This window comes from Bombus fervidus, chromosome 10 (assembly GCF_041682495.2).
Source record: "Bombus fervidus isolate BK054 chromosome 10, iyBomFerv1, whole genome shotgun sequence".
In the NCBI taxonomy this organism is placed as follows: Eukaryota; Metazoa; Arthropoda; class Insecta; order Hymenoptera; family Apidae; genus Bombus; species Bombus fervidus.
This window is the reverse complement of record NC_091526.1, coordinates 10,380,811-10,398,802: the sequence shown is the minus strand read 5'-3', so window position 1 is coordinate 10,398,802 and position 17,992 is coordinate 10,380,811. Positions and strand designations below refer to the sequence as shown.

Below are 17,992 nucleotides of genomic sequence, written 5' to 3'. Positions count from 1 at the left end.
ACGGATCGTAGAAAATTCGCTAGAATTTCACTCTCTTTCGACGGTATATTTCCCCGAACCTTGCAACGAGTAGCGTAATAAAGTAAATAACACGAGGAGGCCCCGCGTCCCACCAACAAACAGGTCTGCGTTCACGATCGCCACGCGTTATAGCGGCGATCGCGAGCCGCCTCGGGTTCAGTTCAGCTCGGCGCTTTGACCGCGCAGCTCCGTGTCCAGGAAAAAAGCGTCGACTACGCGAGGCCTTTGACAGGAGAAACGGCCGCTTGACAGTTCCGTTCTCGACCACGAATAGCCACTGACTAATAACTATTTCCTCTAGTAACCGAGTGCGAACGTTCGTCGCTATCCAGCTTTACGTTCAGCAGGAAACGGATCGGAGGTGAGTGAAATTGCCCTGAGATTTATTTGTTTGGATTTTCGTTTCATTGAAATTCACGCGACTTTGCATAGCCGAGGACAAAAGTGGATGATACGTGTCCGGTAATTGAATATTTATTCCTTTTACACTCTGTTGGAGCTGAGTTATCGAGAGAAGCGAACAATAGAACGAGCGAGTCCTTTGCGATGCAAAACGGACCCATTGATAGTCGGATCTCGAATGACACGCGATCCCTTAAAGCCAAACGCAATTGACTTTGCTTTGGACGCGAAACAATTGGTACAGCCCCTCAGCCAACTTGGAGATGCTTCAACTATTTTCACACGGGATTTCATTTAATACAATCGTTATTTTAATTTGTTATACAAAATATAATTTGTTATACGATATGAAACTGTTCAAATATTTTCGATAGGTTCATAGTCAAAATTGATAGTAGAACCGGCATAAGTGAAGTACATACATCTTCTTATATCAAGATTAGACTCAGGATAATAATAATAAAATGAGATTGTAATTTCGAAGAAGTTTGATTCTTTGACTCTCATAATCGGACTCTAATCTGGCTGCATAGGAATTGGAAATCTCGATTTGGTTCCTGAATTGAATCCTCGCGATTAATAAATTTACGATATGATAAAATATAATACATTTTTTGAACTTGTAACTCGGTAAATTCGGTTCCTTGATGTTACATCGTGATAAATAATAAGTACAAGATAAGATATTGAAATACAACCCGAACACTATCGACGATACGGATGACTCTTAGGAGATGTGCTCGAATGCGATTTGCGTGGACTGTGTCTAAGACTGCTACGTGTCTTGAGGTTGTTCTGCAGGTTTTGTAGATAATAGGGTCGTGGATGAGTAGTCTACCTTTTTCTTTGACTTATACCTTAGACAGTCAAACGGTCTTACAATCGAGCCTCTCGGAAGATAAATTGATCGGCTCTGCTTCTTATCGCTTATTTAATTTCGTTATGTAAATACTCGATTGATATTCGACTCTCAAAAAACAAATATTCAGTTGCGCAAGTCCATTCATCGCGAAAAGACGACACAAGTAATAGTGAATTCTGGCGTAAATTTAAAAAGCAGAGCGTTCGTAACATCGCTTTTCTATACGTTTCTGATCGTTTCCTTAATTTCGTTACATAAATACACGATCGATATTCGATTCTCAAGAAACCAATAAGTTTAATTCCACAAGTTCCATAAGTCTCAAAATGCCACAAGTAAATAGTAAATTCCAACGTGAGTTAAAGATAAGAAACAGTGTTTCTAACGTCATTTTTCTGTACTTTTCTGATCGATGTGGCTTCTGAAGGGTTCGATTAAAATAAGTATAGCCCTCGGAAATGAAAATATTCAAATGACATAAACAATTTCAACAATATTCTGTTACTTGTCGCTAATGTTTTCTTTAACGAGTCGTTACGTCTCTTTAATGGGACCAATTACGTACCGGAAGCGGAGGATAGAGTGCAGAGAGCGGTGCAGGCGCGTGGAAGCTGTGCAATCTTTGAATTTGCGAACTGTGGAAGCGCAAAGTTCACCGAACGCGATGTTAATGTATCTATTCCTCCATTTCTCTCTTTCTGCCACACACGTGAACCAGCTCTGGCCAATTGCATTAATTTACGACTGTTTACATCATGAGGCATCAGGGTGTGCCATAAAGCCAGACCTACCACCATGAATTATGCATCGTAGGGTGGTTTCGGCTCTTCCCTCTCGTTTTTTTTTTTGCTCTATCGCGCGCAACAGCTTCACGACGCGGCGAAATCATTATCCTGATCGCAATTTCAGTGAAAAAAAGAAAAAAGAAAAAGAAATCACGATCCAAAAGCGCTTTCAATTTTTCAAATTACTTTTTCGGCGTGTGGTCGTTCGAGTGTCGTTTTTCTTAATGAATTTATTTTGAGGAACAGCAGATCGTTAAATTGAGACGAATTACGCTTAAACGAAAGCGACAGGACAACGATTAATTAATCGCCTCGGTCATTCGTTTTTTGCCCGTCTGCGGCTGCGTCCCCCTGTTTCTCAAGTTCAATTTTTTTAAATCACCATAGCGGAACGGTTAAATTACTTCGTAAGCAGTTGGACGGTGCGTTCGACTGTCGGTGAAACGAGATAGCGAGGATGTTTCGCGTAACAGTAGTGTCAAATACCGCACAGAAACCTGTGTAATCTTTTCCGTTAAAGTGCAGTTTCTTCGCGTCGATACCACCGCCTTTCCGGCAAAAATTCCAGTCTCTTGCTTTCAAATCTTCAGCGTCTCGTTACCTTCGTTTGCTCGTGAAATTGTAGTTTCCTAGTTTCGAATCTTTTTCGATTCGATATTCTAATTTCGTACAAAATTACGATTTGCTTATGGAGGAACAAAAAGCGTCGCGGGTCTCGCTTTCAAATTATGGTTTCTTCGATCCCAATATTCGTTGTTTCGATAGATTCACCTTTTCAAAAAAGATTACCATATGCTCCACGCTTATGCTTATCGAAGGAAGAAAAGTATCACGAAGATCTTAGCGAACGTCTGTGCTGGTGTTTCCGTTTAGCAGACGGCGTGCCATCGTGATAGTAAACCTCGAAATTCAAAGATCTGGTTACGATCTGGTAAACCACGGGGATTCTGGACCACGAGGACCATGTCTCTCGACCATACTCTACTGCAATCGGCTATGACAGTTATTACGTGCTGAACGAAACAGTCCGCAAAGGTATTTCTACGATGTAATAACGCCTCCTCCGAGACAGGGACATGTTCTCGCAAAGATACAGTCTTTGCCATTCGATTTGCTAAATCGTCGAATTCGTAAACGTGCAAAATGCTGGAATTCTTAGCTGCAAGCTCGTTAAACGAAGTTATCTCTAAGAAGAAACGAATGATATCACACGTGCACCAAACCCTAGCAGTAGTTGCCTGTTATCAAAAGATTGAAATTACTATTAACATGGGAATTTCTTTGTAAAGCGAGACGCCCCGATAAACCGCAGAAAACCGTGACAGAAATTTTTCCTCGTGCAAGCTTTCCCTTTAAATTCTTCCCCATTATAAATACTTCTCGATACAAGTCGATACAATTTGTAATAAATGTCTGCTTCCTTAACATGGTCCTAATAATCTTCCGCGATGGGGTAAACTTCGTTAAACTGAAACTCGGAACAAACGATACTCCATATGCGTCAATTTAATTACTATTTTATTAGGATGTCCGAAAAGTTTCTTTCGTTTTATGAGGAAATAATAGACGCACAACGTTTTTTGTTTTATATTATTTTGTCGAATTACGTACGACCCATTTTGCTCTGTCGAGATAAACACTTCATAGACATTTCACATTTCACAGACTTGGTTTCACGTTTGTACGAAGGTGCACTGTTGTAAAATACACGTTTGCGAAAGAAAGACACTTTTCGGGCAACCTAATAGTAATTAGTTGCAGTGGCAACGAACAAACATCAGAATTTCGCAAAATGAGACGCTGGAATGGAGGATAACGATGATAGAAATTCCTCTGGAAGCTAATTCTCGATGAGAGCAGGCTGCATAATCTTCTATACCATTAAGAGCACGAAACGATATCGAACCGTTAGAACGATCGAGAGAGCTGTTGCGAAAGCTCACGAAAGGGACTCGTTACCGAATCCGTTTTCGCTGTCACGATATGAATCGTAGGACAAATATGGTCGATGGCATAAAGTATGCTCGACGTACTCTTGGCCGTGGTCTAGCCATTAAAGCTTCCCAATAAGGCAGCTTTTACGCACGCACGTGAATACAGGCGAACGCATGGACGCCGTTTAGACAGAATCGAGACTCCTTCTCGCGTGGGAAGCGATAGTATTTCGATATTACCCTCGCAAGCGTGGACACGCGTGTCTCAACAGTCTCAACGTTGATACACACTCGAGTGTACGTGCTCGCGCGTTTATTCGAACCGGCTTCTGTGAGTACACAGAGATGCGTCATCGATATATATATATAGGAAGAAAATATGTACTCTGGTCATCAATCGTGTATCGTCGTATACGTGTGGTTAAATATACGGCTCGTTTGCAAATTGCATTTCACGCGCCTCCCAATCAACCTCTGATGGTATTCGCGTCTTGAGAGACGAACGACCAGTGCAACGTTTTCAGCAGTGCCTCACGGTATAATGATTTAATAACGAAACTACTGGAACGATTAAAGCGACCGATTTGTAATTTTTCGTAGAAGATTCACAGGTTTACAGAGGGTGTCTCATTTTAATCGACACGAGGAAGATTATTCTGAAAAGAGTTTCGAAATAAAACTTATTTCGTTTCGGAGGAAACATCTTGCGATGGTCACAAATCTTATCTATGTAGACGCGTCCTTGAGATTGCAAGGTGATCTATAGTTTTCTTAAATGGAACTATACGTTTTCTTTTTATACGATGTAGTTTTTAATTCTCTACAAAAAGGTATCGAAGTATCTGTATCTGAAAATGCCTAATCTAACAGATAGCTCAATGTGAATTCTATGGAATCGAGTGTACGAAAAACAAGCAAAGAACATGAATATAAAAGCACTACGTTATCTTTCCTCGTCTTTCACACGATAAGTTTTACAAGATTAAAGACAGAATATCTTCCGAACTAACCACGTTCCAAGTATCTTGATACTTTTTTGTAGAAAAAATTAAAAGATGCATCGAGTGGTATATAAAAATATGTGTAGTTCCATTTGAAGAAACAAAGGTTACTTCGAGATCCTCGAAGCACGTTCACCTAGATAAGATTTCTCACCGTCGCGCGATCTTTTCCTCGAAACAAACTAAGTTTCACTTTGAAACAATTTTTCGAATGATGTATAGTTCGTAAGATATTTGTATGGGACGATTAAAATGAGACACCCTGTACACAGAGTGTTGCAAGTTCAAACGATCAAGCTTCACTAAAACATGTTGCACGAGTAGAAAGAAGAAAAAGATGAAACGTGAACATATGCCCTCAAACGTCTTATTACACCGAAAAGAAAGTTGATTTATGCGTCCATTTCAAAATGCCATCCCCTTTTCGAGTGTAAGCTTCGCATCGTGCGGAAATTGAGTTTGTCGCACTCCGAATTTCATGCTTATCTTGCTTCAGATCAACGAATGCGCGATCAATCCTTTCTATTAGTTCTTGTCGCGAATCGACTTCGATACACAATCGCTTTCACTGTTCCCTGCGGATAAAAATCCATAATGTTGCAAGATCTGGCGATCTCGCGGACCAAATAATAACGCGCCCTCTCCGACCAATTCGCCTTTCGTGATAATGTTCGTCTATAGCTTTCAGGTTTCATATTTCTGCTACAACGTTTTTACTACGCGTTCGTACATTATAGTATTAGGTTGTCGGAAAAGTTTCTTTCGTTTCATAAGGTGATAATAGACGAACAACAATTTCTGTTTTATATTATTTTATTGAATCAGGTATGCTCCGTTTCGTTCTATTTCTATTATTACGTTCGTGCATAATTCAATAAACTAATATAAAACAAAAGACATAGTGCGTCTGTTATTTCCTTATAAAACGAAAGAAACATTTCGGACAACCTAATACAATACTTTATATATCATTTTCTTATCTCTAGTCGTAGAATATACTGGTGAAGTTTGGCCGTTTAAATTTAGAACACTGCGTAGATTTGATCGAGCGAGCACCGGTATTTAACTCGAAATCAAGGTACGTAGAGTTTTTAGAAATACTAGAAGCTATATATTGAATTTAACAGTAGCGATACTGAAGCGATTCGAACGAGGAATCGTGGTTTTTCGTAGGAATTTTCTGGAATTGATATATACGTAGGTTCGCGTTGCTGACAGCTTCTTCGATGATATACCAATGAGATACCAAACATGGCTACATCTCAATGGTTTTAAATTACACGTATAGATACAGAGACGCACGACACATCAGCCGAGGTTTCTCCAATGAAGATGATATCACTCTGCTTGAATGAATTTGAGTTAAGTACACGTATAAGCATGGATGCGCGACACACGAGCCGAGACAGCTGTCTTTCTATTTCATTGAGTCTTAAATATTTCTCAGCCCCGTTTCCGATTTATTTAACAAGCGAGCGAACCAAAAACAGATAACAGCCAACAGTCGTCGGATTTCGTCGTCGCGTTCGTAGCTCTTTGGATATCTTCGGCCTTTGCAACACTTGATCCATAAAATGCACGGAATATACAGCAGATAGTAAAATCGTACGAAATACTGAAACGAAATGTCTCAAAGCAATCTATAATTCGATAATATCTATGGAAATACGACGTTCGTTTCTGGCGTATGTAATTCTAGCGTTAGGTGGATTTTATTCGAATAATTGAGAAATTTATGGAAAGTGAGATCGTTCGAGGGATCGGTAGACACATGGCTGATCGTCACCACCGGTACGTTAAGAAATCTTATAGCGGCTTTAAAATAGAGTAATACGGTTGAAAATAGAGTAACGAGACGCAGAAAATAATTGCAAGCGGCGCAACATCCTGCAGCTCTTTGTAAGTACACGCTTCAAAGCGTGAATCGAATCGCGTCTTCGTACGCGAGCTCGCTTTGAACTGGCAGGCTTGACTACATTACGGCCACGCTTGCCTGTAAATTCACCTTTTCTTTCTTCCTTCTTTCTCTTTTTTTTTCCCTCCAAGAGGAGGGCTCTGGCCGCTTTTTTTCCTGGTACGTACCTAACAGAGGAATGCGGGCGACTCGTGTCCGAGGAGGAGCTGCACGAACAAAGGGGAGTACCCCGATTTCTGTCGGCAGATAACGCGTTGTCGTTCTCGGTCTTAAACTGGGTCACACGCAAATGGATTTTCATGATAATTCTTAATTAACGCTCGTGACGATACGTCAATTAGGTCGCTAATTGACTAACATGATAAATCAGTCGTCTGCTTGATAATACCGACGTTTATCGTTAACCTTCGATCACTGGCGAATTTTCTTGATATACTTGCAAGAATTTCCAATAGAGCTTGCTCAAGTTGCTTTCTAATAATAAATTCAGGAAAAAGAAAGTCAACATACGTCCCTGTTTCAAAGTGCTCGAGTCTTCGTCACCAGACTCTTTATGGGAATTCGTACTTTTACCATCATAATTTTCCTTGTTATCTGATTAATCAATTTTTCAATTTTTGTTAATACGAGAATTTACATAGAGTTAAACGAATGAAAGAAATAACAAACAAACAAACGAACGTGCAATTTTAAATTAAATTTTGAAACCGGTTATTTGTCCGGACCTGGTTAGTGTTAAACAAACAGAATCGAAGGAGAAATTTGTTTCGTCTGTAACTTGGATATTCTACTTGTTTTTATCGTACTAAATGCATTTTCTGCGCTCCGCGACTTTCGATTCTCTGTCGATGCATAAATATCACAGGCTAGTTACTATGTAGCTTTTATATCTGCTTCAAAATTACAAAGAGTTAAGGGTTAACTATTAAAAGATCATTAATCTCTATACATTCTACCCGACAAAGCAGACTGATATACGCTACTACAATTAGATCGCTGCTATAAGTAGTTCCATTGGATGAGCCAAACAGATAGGCTTGATAGATCGGTACGTTATTCGTATGGCCTTTCGATGAAGATTCGTTTTAAAACAACGATTAGAAGAACAATGTACGAACATAAAAACTGGGTATAAAGATCAAAGTCCTGGTTTTTATAATTTCCAGACCTGACGAAGTCGAAGATTCGAGTTTCGTGAATTTAAGTCCGGTCTCTGAATTATACGTTTCTTCGTTGAGAAATCTCTTTGAAAGACTCTCGCGATAGGAATATTTGAATTTGTTCGAAGCTCTCATCCAGAACGTTGTTCGAACAACAAGAAACCGAGAGTGATCCTGAGGCTCGTCGGGGACTCTGCTCGTGGCTCTGTTCGTGGTGATGGCAACGCGCGTGCAAGTCGTTCGAAAAGCGAATGCACGGTGCATTCTAATCTTCCAACCGGCTGCACTGATGCAAGCAGCGTTGTTGGCGGCTTCTACCGAGAAAACGAGCCCCCGTGGCAATCTCAACGATCTGGAATGGATTCGTAATCGCTCGTTAATGCGTTTCCAGGGAATCAGAAGCTATACGAAGGTCCAAAGAAAGATACCTTGGGGACAGAACTTGCGTTTCCTTCCGACAGTTTCCTACTTCTCGTTTATATATGTATATATATATATGCATTCATTCATAAAAAGAAAAAAAAAATAAGAAAAAAGAAGAAGAAAGTAAAGAGAAATTTAAAGTATCTGTCGGTTTTTAAATATTTCGATGCACACAGTGAGGTTTATCACGCGATTCGTGTAGATTTATCTAGAGTTCCCCGAGTTCATAGCACTTTGCGCAGACGGGTTTATCGCGATCTTCAGGAAATGCCCACTTGCGACTTCCACCGAGGCAAGCTGTGATTATTGCGCGCCTATTGCAATTTAATAAATTATATTACTCAGAGAGATGCATTTAAGTATGATGCAGACGAGCGAATTTCTGCCGCCAGTTTCAGCATTTAAAAATTAACGCGCGCCGACTGCCGTCTTAGTATGCTCGTATAATACGAAAGAGAGCGATCATGCTTCTTATTAATTCCTTAATTTTATCGTACAAGTACGCGATTAATATTCAATTTTCAAGAAACAAATATCTGTTTGCGTGAGATCATTCGTCGTTACAAAAATACGACGAGCTGTGTGCTCTTGTTATTTGATTATACTCCGTGGGAGGTACTCGAAACGACCACTTTGCGTTTCAACGCAAGCCTGTGCACGTCTTAGGATTTATACGACCTATACATTCGATACACGACTGTCACACACGTTAATAACGACGAGGCCCATTTATTTTGTCTCCACGTGCACATCGTTTCCTGTTCCTGCACGGCGTATTCACGCTGTAACAATGCGCAGGAAAAAAGTCGCTCGAAAATGAAAATCTAGCCCCGCTATACTAAATACGTTGCCCCTCGAAAAATAATAATAGAAAAAAAAAAAAAAAAAAAGAAAGAAGAAGTGGAAGAATCACAAAAAGGAGTAGATCGATAAAAAGTGACGAGTTAGTCGGTAAATTGGACGTTGCGAAATTCGTTGTGACAAGTCATTCGTCATTTTTGGCGTTCGTGTTCCTTCGCGGCGCATTAAGATTCCGAAACGTAGCTATAGCCCGCGCGTGTATGCCAACGACTTTCGCGGACGCGTGTGCGGCTCGCACGCAGTCCCATTTGTACCAACAGTACCAACACGTATCCAGAAATCAATTTATATTTATGATGTATCGAGGCTCGATGACACAGCGACTGGCTATGCTGGTCTCGAACCAGCCGGGACTAGCAGGAACAAATGGGAAGAGAGGAGGGAAGAAGGAAGGGCAGGAAAGATGGGAACTGGGTGCGAGAGGGAATGAAAAGCGTCAGCCGCGAGAAAAATAGACGCATGAGCAGCATCTTTATTCTAACATCTTTTACTGGACGTGTTACCAACATTCTAAGCGAACCTTCCGCGTGTTGCGAGCAGCAAGTTAATGGAAACTCGATCGAAAGGGAAACAGAAAATCAAACGAAGCTTTTCAGTAGAAATATGTACACGATTGGTATCTTAGATTCTTCAGCGGTTGATAAGTTTTGGAATGTTTAGAGAAACGAGAATTTGTTTGATCGCAAACGTGAAACGTATCAAATATCGTTAGTTACGCGTGTATTATATTTATATACTACATTAACGTTTGTAAAATTGTGCGATGAGAGTAAGAAAGAAATGGAATACGAAGCGTTACGTTAACATTGGAAGTTAATCTGAATTTATTGAAATTTTGATGCGAAGTTCGAAATTCCTGCTTAGGTATGTATATTTTGTTTCTGTGAATTTACATCGGAGCGTTTTAATCTAAGAAATAGCTGGTTATCTAAATATTTTTGTCAAACTCTGCGAAGCACATGTTCTTCATAAATATCTTCTAAGTTTTATACACATCCTCAAACATCTTTCAAACTTTGCCAATACGTTCGTATCTTGTCATAGGGCTAGCCATGTTTCACTCGTATTCTATTTGTATTCTATTTGTTTTGCACACGTCTGGCCATGTCACTGGATTAATTTTAAATCTGCCTGTGTTTCCAACAACCGTGACAGACAACGACGATATCGATGAAAAATCGAGTGGAATAAAATCTCCAGAAGAATTCCAGGTATCGATATCCACGAAGAGGACAGCGTGACCAGGGAGACGCGTAGTCGGAGCGCGCGATCGACGATTATCTTAATTGCCGGGCCTAGCTAGATGCGCTGGAAATCACCGTTAAGTTGGTCGTCTTGCTCGTGGTACCTTAATTATCCTGGCGGTCGTTCCACTGGAAAGGCGCCTAGCATCGAACTGTTATCGCGGTGCCGTCGTATATAGGATTTCGCCTCGGAAGTAATATCGCCGACTCCGTGTACTTCCTGCTGATCGTTCTGATACGCGTCGATCATTGATCTTTAACCCTTTACATTCGGCAAAACGAACTGCTCGAACATCCGGTAACCATAGCACGCGTGAATGGCCAGCGTGTGAATTATGCAACGATTCTTTTGGTTCGATGTAATCGAATTGAAATCAATAGAAGTCAATGAGAAAGGGAGGACAGTGGTTGGACGAGGTTTCAAGATTAATGACGATTAATTTAGTCGAATAGTGGAAGAATACCGATGAGAACGTTACAATACAGGCAACACTTTGTACTTTTTTTTCTTTTTTTTTTTTTATAAAGGATACATCGGACGTGGAATGCCGTAGCCTTTTCGAAAGAGATTCATGGTAATAGGCGTGGCTGTTCCAGGAACGCAAATCGTTCTACGGAACTGTAAATCTGCCCGTGAACAAAAGGGAATTCAGCTTGGCAATCCGCTATCGACGAAACCTTGAATTAAAAATCGACGAAATGGAAGAGGGACGCGCGAAACATGTACAGTGTACGGTAATGAGCAAACGTGAACGCATACTCCTTAAGACAGAATTACCTTTTTACAATTCCACCAAACGATTCGATTTTATTTTTCTCTTTTGAAATTGGAAGCAATAGTTTACCAGATAGCGCGCAAACAAATTTTTGGAAAAATTGCAGTTGATCGAAATCGCGAAGAAAATAGCAAATGTCGCTTTTTACAACGTTTTCATCTGGGCCCGGAATGAAAATTTAGTCACAGCCTTCGCGACTTTCAGCGACCTAAAATCTATATACAGATTCTTACATTTTTCTATATCAATCGATTTAGATGAAATTTTCAACATGTTGTTCAAATTTTCATTACAGGCTCAGACAGAAAAGTTACAAAAGTGGCCTTTACTTCTTTCTTCGAGATTCCGATCAATTACACTTTTACTACAATCTTTTTTCCACATCATCTAGTAAACTAATACTTCTAACTTCTCAAAAAGAAAAAAGAAAAGTAAAGTCGTCTGGTCCAGTGTAAAAAAATTGCTCTGTTTTAAAGGGTGTTTGTTTAGTTTTGCTCAGGGCACGCTAGAAAGAGCTACATGATCGTATTCTTCGTTCTATGTGTATTGCATATATCGAAACATAATCTCCGCGTAAATTCCATTTCTCTGGTTGTGTTCACAAAAATATAACCTTGCATGAACATACGCAATCTATCTTATGGCACATTCCACTGAATCTTCAAGAATGAATAAAACATCTCTTCGATGGACAAAAGTCGATACTCCATTTTGCATTCTGTTTGAAGCGAACAAATTGTTGAATCGTGAACGTAAACGATGTCAGAATATCCGGAGTACGATTTTTGGAGAAATTACAGCGAGGCTTCGCGGAATCGTTTCTCCAAAATATTTAATCGAACGCGATCGGCTGAAATCACGATAAATTACCGTTGGATAAAATCGACAGTGTGCATGCCAGGAGGATGCAGGTAAAAGAAAAAGATGAAACGAGAGGGAGTAGAGGAAGAGAACGAAGAAGAGGGAGAAGAAGAAGGTGAGCCTGGGAGGATCTGTCGATGGAAAGAGGGGACGAAAACAAGAGAGTGGAGAAGTAAGGGAGCACCTGTCCAACAGCTGCCTTGCAGATGGTCTACGTCGTCGCTGGATTATGCAACGTGTAGGTGTCTCGTGTTTCTGTAATCGAACGTTCGATTGTTTCAGATTTCGAAGAAATTGTTAACGTGCTAATTTCTCAATGGATTTCATATGGTAAACTATAAAACAGCGGGTAATGTTTGGCGATGGAAAATGTTTACGACAAGTTCACAATTTATGATTACACGCGAGAAAGTAGAAGACAGGAAAGACGCAGAAGATTCGTATTTCTTACAAGGATATTTTTAAAAATAGAGGATTATAGATTCCGCCGGTTTCTCGTGGATAAAGAATGCTCGTAAAGCAACGTCCACGGGCCGGAAACGTGTGATTTGAATTTACGAGTGTTAAGTTCGCACTGGCCGTCGACTTACGCCTTTCTGATAACGAGCTGCCGGACAGAGGACCCATTGCTGGATGACTAATGGTCGGAGCCTCTCGTCCAGGGCCACGAGCAGAGAGAAAAGGAAAGATATCGCATTCCGTGATGCGCGAGGCAAGGAAGAAGCTCACCAATGTTACGGAAATCTTATTCATCTCTACTAATTCATCACTTTGCTTTACCTGAGTAAACTGAAATTGAACTGAGACTTCTAACGCTGTTTCCCCTGGTAATTCTATGGAATTTTAATACGTTCGCGATCACAGAGGATTGAAGCTGATGTCCACTATAGATCATGTTTCGTTTCTTGTACTTTTGTATAATATATTTGATAATTCTTCTGGATATTCAACATTTCATAATTTTTCCTTGGGTCTACCAACGTGTTCCAGAGGTTCACATTACAACTCGTTTGTAAAACTTACGTAACACGTATCTTTGTGTAGTTTACATTAATTTCTGGTACGTCAATTTCTTGTTCATCTTGTATATCAACTAAATTAAAATACCATACATCGTACATAGCTATGTGAGATCAAGTTGAAGCATAGAACTAAATGTAAATTAATTGTGAAGCACGTGTGCCTGGTTAGCGAACGTGTTATAATTCGATCAGAAACCTCGCTGGTCGATCGACTAGAATTTCGTTCCACCTAGTTTACAGGCCCAATACTTTAGCCTGATCCTTTCCAACGAATTAAACATCGAAAATTAATTCAGCAAAGGGGACTCACGTCGAGACAATGGAGCCCTACTGCATTCGCCGAAGGCGTGGCAACCCACAACAATGAACGCAACGATTAAAGTGGAAAAAAAGAAAAAAAAATAAGAGAGGTTGATCGTCGAACGACTGGCGGTCTACATGCAAGCTCTGATCGGTCTTATCTCGTCCGTCCTTCTCCGAACTTCGAATGGCTGCAAGCCAAATCGCGGTTTATTAATGTCACGTGGCGGATGCTAAACATCTTCAACATCATAACAGGAGATACCTAATAACGAAAGAAGGAGAGGCTGTATTAATGCCACATGTTTTTTACAAATACGGCAGATGTTCGATGTTGAAACAAGTTGGAGCAATCCCGCTGCTCCGTGAGGTCACGAGTTTCTATGCCGCGGTGAATCAACGTGTTTCCGGTGTTAGGGATTCATTAAATCCGACGCGAAACTCGAAGACAGTATAAATACAAACAGCGATTAAGGGGCGATCCTAAGTAAACCCGGCCTCTTGAGTGCTTCTAGAGGAGGTCGCGCGCAAGAAATGATAAAAATAAAACTGGCAGATGTACAGCGTGAAACGAATTTAATTAAACATCGCTGCTTCCCCATGTTACTCCACAGGGCGACGCAACGCAATTATTACTCGGCGTCTCTTTTCTTTCAATATTTGTTCTCTTCAAACTGTTATTCTATCAATGTAGATGTATAAATACTATCTATTTCAATTTTTACGACAGAAAAATCTATGTTATTTATTCTATCTTTCAATGCGAAGATCGCGAATCATGACAAATCGTATCTTTACTCGTAGGAGGAAAAGATCGTAAAAATTCATTACGATCCTTCATACGAAATTCATGAATCCTAGAAGTCTCTCCTTATATGGTTTTGGAATTATGTATGCGCGTTGTTGCTCGCTTCTCAAAATTCAGTCTTCCGACAGAATAAAAGAATAGCCCAGAGAATGGAGTCAACCAAGAGATCTTTTTCCATACAAAGAACACGTCACATCGTGGCCTACTGATTCGCCACGTTGCGGCTACATCAAAGAGGATCGCTCATCTGGCGCTGAGGAATGAAAGCGATTAAGTTTGCGGGTTTAAAGGGGATCAAAAATCTCAAGGGTCGCGGAGAACAGTATACGTTCAACAACGAAGGGCCACCGCCCACTAAATCATCCACAGGTCCCAAACTTAGGTCGATCTAAAGTTAGAAAGCAAAATAGGTCAGTTCTAAAGGAGGGGCAGGTATCCGATCGATCTTTCTAGCCTTGGTTCTTGGTCACATTAAAACATGAAAAGCCTTCGTTGAGTTGAATCAAATTTTCAAACAAATTCAAATGTATTCATAGAGTGAGCAAAAATTGCTTCGCTCTTTACCATGAAAATTTTTCTTCGTAATATTGGATTGCTCGATAAGCGATTCGATCATTTCGTATTGATTTTATGATGTGGTTTTAATACCATATTTTAGCAAGTAGCACATTTTTAATGTAATTTTGTTCGATACGATCATTTTCATACATTTTCAATTAGCGTTTTTCATTGGCCATAATCAATCACGCAGTGTCTTACATAAATCTTCTTAGTGTTCGAAGTTGAAATCACCAGTTTTAAATCTTACAAACTATTTCCCGACAGTTTTATTACAAAGATTTTTTTTTCTAATGACAGATCCAACGAGAAACATTTGAAATAGGACGTGCCGGAAGAGTTGTCAAGCGGCCGTCAAACTGAAACAAACCGAGAATTCCAATATAACGATCCCGTGGCAGCTCGAAGAAACCTCTTCTTGCCCTTTTCTCCGATCGAAGTCGATTCGAATCAGCGCGCGAACATGCTCGTCGTTTTACGAGGGGTCGGAAGAAAAGGATGCTTTGTTGGGCGGGCTCGGCTTTACGATTCTCACGAAATCAGAATAAAAAATCGGAACCGGTAACGCGAGAGAAAAGAAACGAGAAAAAGATGTGTATGGCTGAGCTTACGACTCTTCACTTTTAATGCGGGCCTGTTCTTTGGTTCGCGGGAAAAGGACCATACGTAACGTTTCCCCGAAATATATGTGAGTGGCATTTATTCTTGAGCAGTTGTCTGAAAGTCTCTGAGCCTGATCGCCGAATCGTTGACCCCTGAAGCCGACTGAATCGCGATAAGGGTGTCCACGAATCATATTTTCAAACTTGCCTTATAGCACGATCGACTTTGATCCAATTTGCACCAAGTGCGCTCATAGTGTTGGATCGTCACACAAGTAATACGGTCGTTGATATACGGATGGTAGATAAAAATAAAAAATTACCTGTTAGAAATTGATCTGCAATTTATCTTCTTATTTCTTTATAATTCTTCATCTTTTTCTATTAAGCTTCCTATCCTAATTTGTATAAAACTTTGGTAGTATAACCACTTCCAGTGCTCTAACTTTGAGAAGAGCCGCATTACCTATGGGATCACTTAATAATTGATACTGTCCAACTATGAAGAATGACAGTCGCTATAAAAATACACAGGTGAAAAATTCTGACGTTGTATTTAGCAGGATGTATTTTAATTATAAACCGTGATGTTGAAGATCGATAGCTGAAGCGGTAGAAGCTGATGTCGTTATGTCTTGCCATGAATTGGTTCTTTTAATAAATATTGCCTTTCTTCGTGGGTCAGTATAATTCTAAGAGGGAAAAATGTTGCAGGAGGAGATTAGAGCTCGAAGGATGGCATAGATCCACAATTGAACGGCAGCATGTGCTATGTGATAGTCACTAGTCGTAGTTTGCTGTGGACACTCCTGTCCCTGGCGGCGTTAATGGCAGTTTTATCGGGGCTCATCACTCCAAAATGGCTCATTGGACCTCGGATAAAAGACACGAGTAACTATTTTCTCTTATTTAATCCGTACGTCGTTAGTATGCGGTCGATGGGTGGGATATATTCAACGAAGTTCTTAACCTTGATTGGAATATTAATGACTCGTGTCTACTTCGACGAGACTCCATCACTTTCTCGTTGATACTTTTTGTACAATTTATCGTTCGTTCCTAAACAGAGAAATATATTAGACGAAGGATTAAAGTCTTTTCTTTTCTTTTCATCGTTAGAGAATGGAACAGAGTTTTACGCGCCAACAGTCGGAATTTTCAATCGTTGCATCAGGCTACATGGGAAGAAGACTCACTGCGCAAATTTCAACTTGGATGGCTTTGCCACAGATTCCAGCGTATTTCCAGACTGCTGGAAAGCTTCTTACTTCTTCCTGTCTCTTGGTTTGGCGATTATGTCGATGACGGTCGTGGCAGCTTTGGTTGGCTGTTGCATGCAAAGCATCGGCAGAAAGAGCATCTTCAACCTGGCTGGTGTTGCGCAGGTTATTGCTGGTAATATTTCAACGTGACACTTCAATTTTGTAACAGCTTATAGCTCTGTAAGTTTCTAATGCTACTTTGCTTCTTGCCAACAGGAATATTTTATTTGCTGGGGATGATTTTGTATCCCGCCGGCTGGGGCGCAGAAAGGGTTCAAAGGATCTGCGGACCGGAAGCTGACGCTTTCTACCTCGCTGAATGCTCTCTAGGTAGTAAAAATGTACAATTCTTTACATTCTCAAGACACTTCGACAGTTATGCGGGCAATCAAGATGCTGTGTAGATTAAATCCTTTGCATAAAACTCGACTTAAAAAGATTCATGAATTTTGCCCTTGTAATTGTTGCCCACACTACGCAACATTAAGATATTTAAAATGAAAATAACAATAAAATATAAGAATAACATACATCAAGCGATAAAATAAAACGAACAGAACAGAATAGGGGACGTCTCCTATTTTGATTGCTTAATTAATTTATTGTCAAGCAAAAGGGTAAAGGACGTTTTATGTTCTAGGTTGGGCTTTCTATAGCGCCGTGATAGGGGTTGGATTGACGTTTGTTTGTGCGGTAATAAGCGGCCAAGCAGAAAAGTCCACAGCCAGTGATAAAGTTCAGGACAAGATGAACGAGGGCAAAACATTGATCTGCCTCGCGTGAAACTAGAAAAACTGGGGAATGTATGTCATTGATATTTTGGGAATATTCGTATTATCTTTGCCGAAAGAGCAAAGAGTAAACCAAACGTTGACAAATGCGACAAGAGAATAGAAGGGAATTTATCGTGGGACCAAATCAAGTTCAAGGTCAGTGATCTTTGTTAGGGGATCGTTGAACTTTTGCTTCATCGAGTATATATGTACTTATCACAGAAATGATTCTGTTCTGTGCCAATTTTTCCCCAGATTTTCATCTCTATAGCATTATGATTGTTTTAAGAGAAGTACGGTTCAGCTTACTACAGCCAATTTGTATACAAGTAAATGTATATGAAACAGATATTCGTAAGAAATAAGATATAAGAGAAGAATAATACTGTATAAGGAAGAAATAAATCAAGGATATTGTTAAA

General features: G+C 40.1%; 1 protein-coding gene across 2 annotated transcripts; it reads left to right on the top strand.

Annotated features, from left to right (window-relative positions):
- Positions 1–167: 167 nt before the first annotated feature.
- Positions 168–17,992, top strand: LOC139991392 (LHFPL tetraspan subfamily member 2a protein-like). Of its 2 annotated transcripts, XM_072011412.1 has the most exons (6): positions 168–382; positions 15,973–16,147; positions 16,250–16,426; positions 16,655–16,930; positions 17,014–17,127; positions 17,438–17,992. In XM_072011412.1, the coding sequence occupies exons 3-6, from the start codon at positions 16,300–16,302 to the stop codon at positions 17,578–17,580; spliced, it is 660 nt and encodes a 219-aa protein (XP_071867513.1). In that variant the 5' UTR covers positions 168–382; positions 15,973–16,147; positions 16,250–16,299; the 3' UTR covers positions 17,581–17,992. The 2 variants fall into 2 exon arrangements, with proteins under 2 accessions (XP_071867513.1, XP_071867512.1); XM_072011411.1 differs by lacking the exon at positions 15,973–16,147.